This window comes from Mesoplodon densirostris, chromosome 8, assembly GCF_025265405.1.
Source record: "Mesoplodon densirostris isolate mMesDen1 chromosome 8, mMesDen1 primary haplotype, whole genome shotgun sequence".
Lineage (NCBI taxonomy): Eukaryota > Metazoa > Chordata > Mammalia > Artiodactyla > Ziphiidae > Mesoplodon > Mesoplodon densirostris.
This window is the reverse complement of record NC_082668.1, coordinates 9,849,617-9,864,012: the sequence shown is the minus strand read 5'-3', so window position 1 is coordinate 9,864,012 and position 14,396 is coordinate 9,849,617. Positions and strand designations below refer to the sequence as shown.

General features: G+C 47.2%; 2 protein-coding genes across 2 annotated transcripts in view; both read right to left on the bottom strand.

Annotated features, from left to right (window-relative positions):
- The window catches only part of DNER (delta/notch like EGF repeat containing), a 332,455-nt gene extending 322,477 nt beyond the window's left edge, over nucleotides 1-9,978 (bottom strand). The window contains exon 1 of the mRNA XM_060106971.1: nucleotides 9,700-9,978. Within this exon, the coding sequence (XP_059962954.1) occupies nucleotides 9,700-9,978 (279 nt within the window). The remainder of the gene's footprint in view (nucleotides 1-9,699) is intronic.
- A 3,530-nt stretch (nucleotides 9,979-13,508) lies between these two features.
- LOC132495054 (small ribosomal subunit protein eS27-like) lies at nucleotides 13,509-13,800 on the bottom strand. Its single transcript, XM_060106620.1, has one exon. It carries the CDS (start codon nucleotides 13,798-13,800, stop codon nucleotides 13,549-13,551), a length of 252 nt encoding a protein of 83 aa, XP_059962603.1. The 3' UTR covers nucleotides 13,509-13,548.
- Nucleotides 13,801-14,396: the final 596 nt, after the last annotated feature.

Below are 14,396 nucleotides of genomic sequence, written 5' to 3'. Positions count from 1 at the left end.
GCAAAATGACATAGTCATCCTGGGAAACAGCTTGGCAACTTCTTATAACGTTTAACATGCACTTACGCATGACCCAGCAACCTAGGTACTTACTAAAGAGAAATGAAAACATGTACACTTAAAGACCTGTACATGAACGTTTTATTCATAATCACCAAAAACTGGAAACAACCCAAATGTCATGAATCGGTGAAAGGATAAATGAAATTGTGGTATATCCATACAATGGAATACTACTCAGCAATAAAAAGAAATGATTGATGCATGCAACCTCAGAAGCATTACACTAATAGAAGAAGCACACATGTTGTGCAGTTTAATTTATATGATGTTCTGGAAACTGCAAAACTGTAAGAATAGAAATCAGACCAGCAGAGGCCAGGGGCTGGGCCTGGGGAGAGGGTTTACTACAAAGGGGCATGAGGAAATTTACGGAGGTGATGAGCTATTCTATATCCTAATTGTGGTGACAGTTACACAACTATGTTTCAAAAATCATAGAACCGAATGCTTAAAGGGGTGAATTTTACTGTATATAAATTACACCTTAATTTTTGAAAGAGACTGAAAATCCTTTGTGTAAGGAGTAATCAGGAAGGTCAGTTTGAAGTTAGAGAGTTTGGTTTTCTTTTCACATTTTCTAGATAAAATGTTCCCTCTCTTGGGTAATATACTGAAGATATACTTAACATTTTTCCCGTTCTAATACATTTCACTTTTCTTAAAAATTAAGGATGGGATTTTGCTCCAAATAACATATTTTGGAAATCTGACCTGAAAACTGTCAGAAACTGTCAATCATCCTTACTGGGCTGTCCTTCCACTGGGCGGATATCAGCCCATTTACTAGACTCTGGGGTTCTGATTTCCCATGGAAAAGAGGGACTAGATCCTTTTCATCTCAGGTAATCACTTCCACCACAAAATGCCTTCCATAAAGGAGTTTCAATCTGCCTCTGAAACCCAAAAGTAATCACAAATGCTCCTTTAAATTAATTACAAGCAGCAGATAATTGCCAGCATTGAAATTCTAAAGGATGTGCCAGCTTTCAGGAACCCTTAGCAAAAGATAGCAGACATTTTTCTTTTCAAGCGCCTTTCCTTTTCAAGCACCTTTCCTTTAAGTACACTTATTTCATTGCTCTAATCCTCACTCTTTTTCAGAAGCCCTATGCCATTTCTCTCTCTTAAGAAAGAAAAACCTTAACATTACACAAACCCAAAGCATCCCTGCAGAAACTAAAACTGCCAGAACTGGCACCGCTACCAATTTATCCTCTGGTTCCCCTCCAGCACTCAGTTTGAAAGTCATAAACAAGGAGCAGTTTGAGGCAAATGCAGTGTAATAATAGCAAAAACATTATACTCGAAGCCCCAACGCTGGGGCCCAGCTCTCCAACGCTGTCACCGAGCTGTATGACCCCAGGTAAGTTTCCTTAGCCATGAAATGGAGAGTGGTATCCACTTTTACAAAAACAGCAGTTCGTATGCACAGAGGGCCAACTCTGTGCCAGGGGGATTACGAGCAACTCTGTTCATCCTCCCAAACATCCTATGAATGAATGAGGAATTGAGGTTAAGAAAGCTAATAAGCTCCTAAGAAGGATAAACAATAACAAAAAGTTTGCAAATATAAGTAAATGTAAGTAGACATTTCTGCATAATAATATTACAATTGTTGAATTTGTGTTTTATAAAATAGGTCATGATTAAATTTTGAACAATTAAAAAAAGGGGGGGGGTGCTTCCTTGGTGGCACAGTGGTTAAGAATCCACCTGCCAATGCAGGGGACACGGGTTCGAGCCCTGGTCCGGGAAGATCCCACACACTGTGGAGCAACTAAGCCCGTGTGCCACAACTACTGAGCCTGCACTCTAGAGCCCACGAGCCACAACTACTGAAGCCGGCGCACCACAACTACTGAAGCCCGTGGGCCTAGAGCCCGTGCTCCGCAACAAGAGAAGCCACCGCAATGAGAAGCCCGCGCACCGCAATGAAGAGTAGCCCCTGCTCGCCACGCTAGAGGAAGCTTGCGTGAAGCAACAAAGATCCAATGCAGCCAAAAATAAATTAAAAAAAAAAAAAAAAAAAAAGCTAACAAGCTTGTAGTGACCGAGTGCGGATTCTAAACCTCTAAATTCACACCTCAAACCCCTACAGCTGGTGTTTCCTTTCCCTACCACACATGCCTCCCTGGAAGTAAACTAACTGCAGTGTCCAAACATATTAAACAAGGCCTGATGTACAATGAAAAGTTAAAGTCTGCCCAGGATGACTCTCGAGATCGAAGACAAGGGCTCTGTTTAACCGTTGGTATATCTCCCACTGCATCCAGCCTTAGTGGCTGGCCCTAGAGCCTGGCTATAGACACCCCTCAAGAAGAAAGGCCAGAGGGAGGACAAGGGAAGGGGAAGGGGGGCCAGCCTTTACTTAGCTCAAATAAAAACGGAAGAATAAATTCTTTCCACCAACGTTTACGGAAACATTCAGCCAACCTCTTCCTTTGTCACGGGCCAGATAAATATTTTCAGCTCTGCAATCCCTAGTCTGTTGCAACTGCTCCACTCTGCTGGTGGAGCCCATCAGCAGACAATACTTAAACGAATGGGCGTGGCTGTGTTCCATAAAGCCTGATTGACACTGGAATTTGAATTTCATATCATTTTCATGCGTCCCAAAATCTGATTCTTATTTTGATTTGTTTCCAACCATTTTAAAATGTTAAAACCATTCTTGGCTGGTTGCCTGATGCTCCTGTAATCCTGAAGCTTACAGCCCTGTCAGGGGTCCTGCTCTGCCCTCACTCACCCTGGGGAGCAGGGAGGGGTGACTTAGAGAAGCCCCTCTTTTTTTTTTTTTTTTTTTTTTTTGCGGTACGCGGGCCTCTCACTGTTGTGGCCTCTCCCGTTGCGGAGCACAGGCTCTGGACCGCGCAGGCTCAGCAGCCATGGCTCACGGGCCTAGCCTCTCCGCGGCATGTGGGATCTTCCCGGACCGGGGCACGAACCCGTGTCCCCTGCACAGGCAGGCGGACTCTCAACCACTGCGCCACCAGGGAAGCCCAGCCCCTCCCCTTAAAGACAGCTGCACTAAGACTCACGGTATGAGTGTTGACCAAAGACAGGTCAGTGTTCAAATGAAGCAATGAATGATTCCATAAAAGCCTAGGTGGCCAGCGCATGCTCAGTCCACATTGTGCTCTTACTGTTTTTGACACCCACCTGGTAAGGCAGGTACAGAGGAGGAACTAACCGAAGTGAATACTGTAGGGAGTCAGCAGCAAAATCCCAGTTTTCTAGCATCTGATACATCACAACCAAAGAAATGAATCTCCACTGGTGGAATTTTAGTCTCTTTGGAAAACGGGTAGGAAAGAAAGTTTTTTTTGGTTTTTTTTTTGTTTTTGGTCCAAGGGAAAAACATGAAATAAACAAGAGTCCTCTTACAGATACGCACAATGGATACCTTTTAGTAGGTGTCTCCTCTTGGCCAGTCACTGGACTAGATACTTTTCTAAGCCACAAAAACCTTCAAGGTTGGCATCAGGGTCCCATTTTCACAGATGAGGAAACCACGCTGCAGAAAAACTAATTACTTATCTGAGGACACTCAGAGTCCACCCTAGGTCTGATTCCCACATCTGGACTCAACACTCCATCACATACCACCTTCGTGGAGACTTCAAGTCCACTTGGAGATGCAAAATCTTTGCCATTGGAGGAAAGTGTGGGCCAGAAGTTCCAGGCCATTTGAAACTGGATGCTTTTGGATGAGAAGGGCCAAGAGCAGGTGGGACTGTATTCTTTTTCTCTGCCACATGCCACATGTTGGGCAGGCTGTCAGGGGAGATGACCAGAGTCTAGCGGGGGCTTCCCTACCCTGGTCCTACAGTCGTACTTGGAGGACATTTAAACATCACAGGTGCCCAGGCCCCACCCATCAAGTCAGAACTTGGGGGATGTGGGACAGTGGGACGCAGGCACTCGTTTTTGTTAAAGCTCCTGGGGGACTCTACAGGCAGCCAGGGTTCAGCACCAGTGTAGGTGAAGGAGGAAGGAGGAAATATAAAGAAATTCTATCCACCAACTTCACTGTGCTGTTGGACTTTCTGTCTGGGGGGCAAGATTCTATAGTCCCTGCCTCTGGGTTAGGCAGCGCTGAGCACAGATGCCTCCTGAATCGATAAGAAGATCTAAAAATACAGCTCAGCCATTCGGTTTTCTGACTCAAACACCCTTCGGCCTCAGATAGGTTTTCTTTCCTGTTTGATGCCTGAAACGAGGGCATAAACAAAAGCATTTTGGATGGTACCGTGTCACATGAGAAGCTTAAGCAAAGAAGCTGAAGACAGACATGTGTTTTTGTCAGGTGGCCAAGCTGAGAAAAATGATGTTTCCTAAGAACTCACCGGATAAACCGAATAAGGAAATCACTCCATTTTCATGATACCAAGGAAAACAACTGTTTCTTTCCTTTATTAAAAGTGTTCAAAGGATTTTGATGAGCTTCATTCATTTATTTCAAAAGAAAACAAAGTCACTGAGAATTTTCTGAGAAATTATTTGTCTGTTTCAGAATAAAAAGAACTATACATTTATCAAAATTTCAGCACAATGAATTTTTTCATTTTTAAAACTGATCTTGTAGGATAACTCATCCTAGTAGGGAGAAAAAGCTGAGTCTGTTCATTGAAGGAAAACAATCACAGACACTGAATAGACTGGTGGAATCATATTTTATAGGAGAAACAGATAATCCTTTTCCTAGTAGTATACCTTGTATTTGTGCAACATTTTACTTTTTTTCAAAACGTTTTAAATTCATTCTCCCACCCTCCTTTATATTTATCGAAAAAAATTTCACAATGTCCCATTTATTAATTGCATCTTTTCTAAAAAGAAAATAAGACAAGCATTCTAGTCCATTTTGGAGATACGAACACTGAAGTCCAGGGATGTTCGATTGCTCTCCCAAGATCACAAAAAGTTAGTAGAAAAGCCAGAGAAAGAAGCAACGTCTCTTGACAGCTAATATAGGACATTTTGCACATATCACAATGTGAGTTTGTGTGGGTATGCGTGTGTGTGCATATGTGCAAAAAGTCTAGCAGAGAAGGCTGAAGCTGTGCAAAGAGCTAGAATTCTTTGTGTTGTTTGTTAGCAAACTTCAGTCAAAATGGATTCATCTGAAGCAGAACCATTGTTTCAAGTTCCATGTTAAATCAAAGAGAGGGTTATAGAATCAGCTTAGTGGGTAAAACTACATAAAAAGCAGCTACACAAGCCCCTGTTTCCTCCAACTGCAGAAATTGACACATTTTCATTCTAAGCCCAAAGGATAAGATTCCTAGAGAACATAACATGAAAAAACATACAGGTGTCTGACTGCTTGAATATTTGGCAAAGAATTAATTCATTTAAAAAGCTGGATTAAAACAAAATAATAAAAATAATACAAATTTAAATAATCTCTACCTTTGATGGAAGGCCCAATGGAAGGGAGGAGTTCCTGTACCACCCACCCGAAAAGAAAAATTGGTCCAGCAGCTGCCACCTCTGATACCTGCCTGCTTCCCCAAATGAAACAGAAAGGCAAGAACAGCAGCCTCAATTTTTTTTAATTTGAAGTTTGGAGTTTTTTCAAACCCATCAGAAATACTTATGTTTCTTTTATGTAGTGTCCATATGCTTGTCATCATGGTAAAAATAACTTCAGCCAGGACCTACAATTCTGAGTGAAGGTCTTGCTTGGTGGGTAGCATAAGGGGAACTTGCTGTGTCTTTATCAGGCTTTTCAGTCCAGCTGGGCCCAGCCATCAAACTGTGTTTCAGAGCAAAACCAGGTGTTCTAAAGCAAACCCAGCCTCAGAAATCACTCCATCCCTTTTTTACTGGTAAGACTCAAAGAGGTTAGAGCGCTAATTTAAGGTCACACAGCTAAAAATAACAGGGCCAGGACTGGACTTTCATCTCCACACCGTTTGGACTCTACAGCTCTACATCAAGCCAGCTAACTGGTTCAAATCCCACACTGACTTAACACGGTGACCTTGGGCCTCTCATTTAACTTTTCTGCACTTCATCTAAATCATGGGGACGGTTACAGCACCCAGCTCATAGGACACCATGAGGATTGGGGAGCTATATCTGTAAAGCCTCTGAAATACTGCTGGCACGTGGCAAGTGCTTGAGAAAAGAGTTAGCAATCACCATCATCATCATAGTCATCACTGCCATCACGTCTCTGTAGGTTAGATTTCCATATACATTTTTATTTTTTTAACGTCTTTATTGGAGTATAATTGCTTTACAATGGTGTGTTGGTTTTCTGCTTTACAACAAAGTGAATCAGCTATACATATACATATGTCCCCATATCGCTTCCCTCTTGCATATACATTTTTAGAGTCCATTGAATGCTCATGATTTAATAGGTTTAAGTGTGTTAGAGGACTTAGAAAAGATGTATCTTAAGCATGAACAGGGGCTTGCACGGTTTGATCCTCTCACCAGCACCAAAGGAAAGAACACCTAGGCTTTCTAATCCGCTTGCCTCCATGTGGGCAGAAGGGCAAGAGGGACAGGTGCGGCTTAAAAGCTGTCAGCAGTCAAACCAAAAACAGAAGCAGACCATCACCAACCTTGTGAGGTAGATCCCACCCTCGAAGATGGGAACCCGAGACTCGGTTTAGATCACCTGTCATAGCAGGCTCAAGGGCAGCAGCTCAGCTTCAAATGCACACATCCTCCTTCACACCACACAGTTCCCAGATTCTGTGAGTTCCTGTCGCTGGATGATACCAGAAGCACTGACTGGACCCAGGGGCTTGCCCAAATGTCAGCCAGCTGACCACACAAAAGCTGAAGACAGCCTTAATCCATGTTAATCCCAATTAGTGGTTCATGGTTTTCTTAATTTTAAACACATACTGATAAAAGGAGGAGGAGGAGGGGGTGGGAAGGAGAAGAGGAAGGAAGGAAGGAAGGGAGGAAGGAAGGAAGGAAGGGAGGAAGGGAGGGAGGGAGGGGAGGGGGAGGGGAGGGGAGGGGAGGGGAGGGAGGGAGGGGAGGGAGGGGAGGGGGAGGGGAGGGGAGGGGAGGGGAGGGAGGGAGGGGAGGGAGGGGAGGGGGAGGGGAGGGGAGGGGAGGGGAGGGAGGGAGGGGAGGGAGGGGAGGGGAGGGAGGGAGGGGAGGGGAGGGAGGGAGGGGAGGGAGGGGAGGGGAGGGAGGGAGGGAGGACTTCAGAGTTAGGTTCCAATGTTTTCATTGCTAACATTATTGTCTTTGTAGTTGGGGGAGGGGTGACACTTACTGTCTACAGAATTCTCTTCACGTACAGGTAAAATTCCATTTTCAATTTACCCAGCGAGCATGCGATTCTGTTTCAGCAAGCACACTGTCTGCAACGGCTAACATCCATTTCCCTTATCTGTAATTGAGTATGTGTAAGGGGTTTTTTCCCCCTGTTTAACTTCTCTATTGAGATTGCCTTTTTCTCCCCACAGAAAATGAGAGTCTCAAGTGTTAATGCAAGAACATGAAAGATTAAATTAAAATGATCAGGAATCAATTTTTTATGGGTTTACAAGGCTCTGAATCATCTCAGTTCAAGTTCTTCTGGGTAACCAAGCCAGAACCAGATCAGGTTCCAAATTTGCTCAGCTTTCCTGTTAGAATTAGTTACGCCAGCTCTCTTCAACTCGGAACTCCCAACCCAGTATTGCTTCTCCTCAGGTGGGCAGCATTCACAGAACTAAGACTGCCTCAGACAGGGTCTAGAAGCCCAAATCTGTTTTGAACTAGTTGGTTCTGCAATATTTGTGTATTAGTTCATGACTCATTTCTGAATGAATACATTATATATCAAAACACTACTTAGGACAAAAAAATATTTATGCTTCTCTGAGTCATCTTTAGGAAGCAATAAAGAGGTCTTCCCCTTTCCTGAAGATTTCTTCTACTTTTAGAATCACCAAAAAAATTTTAAAAAAAGTCTCAGAGTTGGGTTAAATTCCCAATGTCCAGTCTTTCTTCCCATTTACTTAAACTGATGTGCACTCTAACCTCCCTTCTCCTGTCCGTGTCTACTACACTCTGAATCCAAATTGACTGTTTCTTTCAAGGACAGATTTCAGACATGTAAATATGAGAGTGATTTGATAGGAGCGTTCAGGCAACTCATTTCTCCAGTAAAAGTCATATAGATCATCAGTCAACAGGGGAGATTAGTGAGCAAGATTTTGTCCTAATGGTTCGTACGGCTCCAACAGGCATTTCCCCAAAGAGTGCTCATTCCCCAGATCTATTCCGCAGGGTCATACCACGCACTCAGCATTATCCTCAGCCTCATCTCCTTTGAGGGAATTAAAGCTTATTGGAACCAATTAACAATGAAGAGCACAACGTTGAAAAGACCGATTCAGCTTGATAATTTGCTACTAATGAGGAAAAACAGATTCTAGGAAATAGCAAATATTGTCTGTCAAGGTCAAGCTTCTCAATCCCATTTAACTATATTAAAAAATACTGGCCTCTTACCCAAAGAAATAAAAGTGCATTTGAGCGTTTTCAAAGTAACTCTTGGGGCATTTTATCAAATTTATATGAAACAAACTCCTCCACTCCATATGTAAGAAAGAAAGCATCTGACCCCTTATACGTTCCACATTCACTTGGTTGAATTGAATAATTTCAGATAAATCCATCACTTGCCCTGCCCTGGAATAGAGGCTTGGAGATTTTCTACCTGCACACACTGTGTGCCGAGTCGCTTACTTAAAATGTTGGTGTTAATAGGTTAGTAGGTTTCACCGAGCTTTAACAAACTTGTAAGCCAGCCTTGTTTATTATCTGCCAAATTCTCTTGGAAATCCCAAATCCACGGTTAGCAGCTGGCCATCTCCCATCCCTCGCACGGCCCCACGCTTCCTTGAAGCTTCCCGGTGCCCAGCTCACTCCCTGGCTGCCTGCCCCAAACATGCGCCTCCAGGAGCGTCCGGCCGGGAAGGCGACACACCAAGTCCAACTCGCCACGTCCCCTCCAATGTTTCCTACTGATCCAACACTTCCTCCTAAGCTCAGAAAGGGCTGGTCGCAGGCCGCGGGGAGGCAGCTGACCTCTCGGCCTCCGGCGGCTCTGTTAGAGCCCTCAAGGGGGTAGGAAAGGAAAGAAAATGCCCGACCCCTGGGCACGGAGCCCGCCACTCCCTGCCGCCCATATGGCTCACCCTCGACACACGCAGGATCCGGCGGGACAAGGAGCAGGGGCAACCTAAACATGAACCCCGCCAGGGACGCTCGAGCTGGTCCCTCTGCGCTGCCAGAACGGGTACCAAGACCCGGCTCTAGCGGAGTGTGGCTCGGCCCGGGCCGAGATGGGCGCGTCACTTGGCGGTTAATGGTCGTGCCAGGAGTACAAGAGCTAGCTAGGGTGGCTGCCAGGCCATGGAGCGGCGCGCCCCGAGAACCCCGGGCCGGCACGGCCAGAGTACCAGGGTGGGCAGAGAAGCGACACCTGCAAGGTCGGCCAGGGGTCCGCGTCCACGTGGGCCGAGAGGCCAGATCCATCCCCTTCCCGAAGGGGGAGAAGCTCGTGTCAGGCACCCTGGAGCCCCGCACCGGGTAGCGCGCAGTGGCCGGCGGGGAGAGGCTGCGGGTCCCCGGCCCGCGCCCGCCGCCGCGCCCGCCGCATCCACTCACCTGACAGTTGGCGCCAGAGATCCCGGCGGGGCAGGTGCAGCTGTAGCCGGGATCGCTGGCGGTGGCCGGGGACTGCGGGCCGGGCGCGGGGCGCGGGGTGCACACACCCCCGTTCTGGCAGGGCTGTGCGCCGCATGGCCCCGACACGGACAAGGACGCGGCGGGCACCGGGCTGGCCAGACAGCCGCTGCGGGGCCCCGCGCCGAGCAGCAGCAGCAGCAGCAGGGCGGGCGCGGACAGCAGCTGCGCACCGGGCGCCGGGGCGCGGCGGGGCAGCATGGCCGACGGAGCGGGCGCGGGAGCGGGAGCCGGAGCTGAGGCGCGGCGGCGGCCCTGGCGGCGGGAGCGGCGGTGCTGGCGTCGAGAACAGCTCCGCGGCGCCGGGCGCTTCCTGCAGCTGCGGGATCCGCGGTTCCCGGGGCAACGGCGGGCGGGGCTTGTGGGCGGGGCAAGAGGGGGCGGGGCTCCGGGCTGCGGGGGAGGAGAGGGTCGTGGGGACCCTTCCCCCACAGGGAATTGAGTCACGGGGAGCAGAAAGGCCGTCCGGGGCCCCCAGCCCTGAGGGGTGCGGTCAGAGTCGTGGGTGTGTCCTAAAGAACCTCGAGAGGTCAGTGGTGGCGGCGCGGCCCCGGCGAGGAGCTAAGGCGAGGCTCGGGAAGGAAAGAGGGTGGAGGGGGTCAACGCAGGCGCTGGGAGGACTTTACGGGGCCTCCAGGTGCGGAGCAGCGGTGCGCCCGCCAAGGGCCGGGCAGGGACGGGCGGGGCCGCCGCGCCCGACTGGCAGGAACCGCCCTCGGCCTCTTGGCGCAGAATCTGCGAGACCGCAGGGGGCCCGGCCTTACTTCATTCCCCGTGGCTGCTCCCCCAGCTTTCACCACTTCCCCAGCGCACACAGCCCTCCCCGCGCCGCCTCCAAACCGTGGCGCCCAGACACCCGCAGAGGAGCGGGACTGGCTAAGTAGTGACCTTGCGTCTGCGCAGCGCGCCCCGAGTCCCTTGTCCTTGGTGCTGACCGAGAGCCTCCCCTCTCGCGGGCCCTTCCCGGAGGGCGGAACCGGCCGCACCGCTCAGAAGTGTCTGACTGTGGCGCGCGAGAGCTGAAAGAGGCCTCGGGATCAGAGTGTCTAACCCTGTCGCTGAACCGAGGAGGAAACTGAGGCCCAGACAGGCTGGACTGGACCCCAGTGGGTCACTTGACTGCCAGCCCAGAACGCTGTCAGTTTTCTGAAAGAGCAGTTCAGAAGCGCAGGTTCGAGAAGGCCCTGCTCGCGTTTACTATCGAGCTCTTGGTAGTTTGACAGCCAAGGAGGTCAGGCTCTGATGAGGAAACGCAGCCCACCTCGTTCCCCCGTCCCCGACCTTTCACAACCTCCACCTGTCTTCAAGGTGGCCATGTGAGAAAAGAAAATGGGACCCTCTTGGATTAACAGTTTGGCAAATTTTCTAGGGCACACAAATATAGTTTTGTAAAAGCTGGGCAAATAAGAAAGTAGAGACTGCACATGAACCCAGCATGGAGGTGCCACAGACTGAGCAGCCAGGGGCTGATAGAAAGTCTCCAGTGAAGACAGGAGCCAAACTGCACAGCCTCTCCCAGTCTCGCTCAGACACAGGAGCAAGTGTCAGGCGTTTGTGCTTTAGGAGATGCCTAAAATCCATGTGGCCATCACAAGAAATCACTGAAATCCAGACAGATCTGCATGCAGCGGGGAAATTCATACCTCCAAGCGGACCCAAACAGTTATTACATTTCCCTCACACCTGCTGTCTTCTAGCCCAGACCTCCTCTTTTTAAAAATCTTAATTTTGTGCCACACCAGCACCCTCTGCTGGTACTTGTCTCATCAATCAGGTGTTTCTTCCACTTTCTGTGCCCCTGGAGTATGCATTCTTTCCTGAAACTAACTTTTCTTACCTTAAATCCTGGAATAATGGACTAGTGCTGCTCATTCCTTTCCATCAACACACACACACAACAAATGAAGCAAAATGAAGTGTAAGAAAGGTTGTGAGCTAATTAAAATCACACTTCTGTTTACTATATTTTTGCCTAACCACCTCTCTTGTGGGTGAATTTCATATCACTTTGAAATATGGAAGAACTAACAGTGGTTTTATTTTTTGGATGCTGATTTCTGAATTTTCCAGCTGATGTTGAACTTTTAAAAATATATATATTCTCGGGCTTCCCTGGTGGCGCAGTGGTTGAGAGTCCACCTGCCGGTGCAGGGCACACGGGTTCGTGCCCCAGTCCGGGAAGATCCCACATGCCGCGGAGCGGCTGGGCCCGTGAGCCATTGCCACTGAGCCTGCGCGTCCGGAGCCTGTGCTCCACAACGGGAGAGGCCACAACAGTGAGAGGCCCGCGTACCGCAAAAAATAAATAAATAAATAAATAAAATAAATATATTCTCTGTCTTTAATCTTTAAAAGGCGTATTATGAAAGAGACGATTCAAGACCATTTTTCTCCAAGCTAAAAAGGAAGACTAAATCTCCCAGCCCCCTTGGTTATAAGAGGAGCTATGTGATTAGTTCTGAACAATAGAACATGGTATTATGTGCCCTGGCTCCAAAACATCCACACAGTAAATACCATGCAAGTGTTCACTATTATTATTGCTGTTATCACTCTCGGAGAAGTGGGTCTTTTCTTTGCTTCTGAAGGTTGATTTGGTACTTGGCTGACAGTTTCCAACCATCTGCAAGACCTCCAAATACCTAACCAAAGAGTCCAACTAATATATTATCATGTCTTATTAACCGAAGTTATTAAAATAATGTTGGCTCTATGTTTACATGAACACTAAAAGTTCAGTTATCCAGACCTTTGGTTCATATTATTCCAAACTTACAGAACATCAAATCTTCCCCCTAACCCACCTTATTTCCTTTTTTGATAGAGACCCTACTTTAATAAATCAAGGGCAAAATACCCAAATAATGTGTCTTTGCTGTGATTTCAGCAAAGACTTATAGAATTTCTCATGATCCCCTTATGGAGAAAGTGGACTTGAAACCGTTGAACAACTGTATAGTCTGAATGTACTAGTCAGTGAATCACTCCCAGGTTAGAGGAAGTTTTTAGGGAAATGCCATAGACTCTCAAAATTTGGCAGCTAATACAATTCATACCAGAATCAAGATATAAAAATATTTCAACCAGTTAAAATGCTGAGCTAAACTAAAGAACATGGAATATTAATGAACTGAAATTAATGAACTTAACTGCTATTTGCCCATATTTCTACCTCTACTGCTTCCAAGAACTTCTTTGTAGGATTGTACTTTCCTGCCCTCTTGAAGTTAGGTGTAACCACGTGACTTGTCTTGGCCAATGAAATATGAGGGGCAATAACACACACCACTTCTAGACTGAAGCCTTTAAAATTCAGTGCATGACTCACGTGACCATGGTGACCATCAAGATTCCAGAAGGTGGAGCCGGTGTCCCTGAGGGAGGGCAGTGTGGTGAAGCAATGGGAACCTGCAATGGGCATGTGGTGTAAAACATAAACCATTGTGGTTTTAAGCCACTGAGCCCCAGCGGTGTTAAAAAACTCCAGACCACACACAAGGGAGTGGCAAGGCAGGACTGACTGTTCCCACTGAGCCATGCAGCTTGACCTGCTATCTCACGTGTGCTATTCCTGCGAGATAGAAGGCTGGATCCAATTCGGGATTCCAGGGCCTCTGAATTTGATGGAACAGAGACATTTTAAGAAACAATTTGGCTCATTTTTTTCATGGATGTCCTCCAGAGTTATAACTCAACTGCAGCATACTTTTTTTTTTAATCCAAAATGTGTTTATTGGGATGGTTTCCCATTCTTCTTGATTCCAGAGGCTTTTAGTGCTGCTTCCGTCTGAAAGAGCACCCTTCTGTAAGCCTTGCTTTTCCTCCTGTAGGCTGGCAGAGGACGGTAGAGTAGCCAACACACAAAACTACTGTTTGTGCATGGCTAAAGACGGTGATGATTTTATAGCATCCTGGGCATTTCCCATCCATGAAATAGGAATTGGGGCTCTGCACCAGGCACTTCTTCTTGTGTTTCCTCTTCTCTTCTGGAGAGGGATGAAGGAGATCCTTTGCGAGAGCCATGTTCTCGTGGGGAGGTCGTCACCGTCAGAAAGCTGCAGCATACTTTAGATGTTACAAAAATGTTACAAACCAAGGCAAACATAACTGTCTTTATGTCTTGCTTTCTTGTCACAACAGGAGAAAAACACCTTCCCAGGCCAGCCCAGGTTCGTGGGCAGCCATTTGGGAAGCACTGGGCTCAGGGAGAGTAACATTCCTTCTAATAATGAGGTTCCTATGCTCTGTGACCTCCAGAGCATATCCTGTGGGAATGCCAGCCTGATACACGGTGTGATGATCCATAGACTAAGAATCTCATACTTAGAAAAAACACAAAAGTTACCTGGTTATCATCGCCCAGAGTTTGAGCTAAGATCCAAACAGGAACGCCACATGGGGTGATATACCACCTTCAGCTCACCTGGAGTTCCACAGGTGCTAACATACAGGCATAGCGCCTTTCATTGCACTTCACTTTACTGTGCTCCACAGATACTGCGTTTTTTACAAATTGAAGATTTGCGGCAACCCTGCTTCAAGCAAGTCTATTGTTACCATTTTTCCAACAGCGTTTGCTCACTTCCTCTCTGTGTCACATTTTGGTAATTCTTGCGATA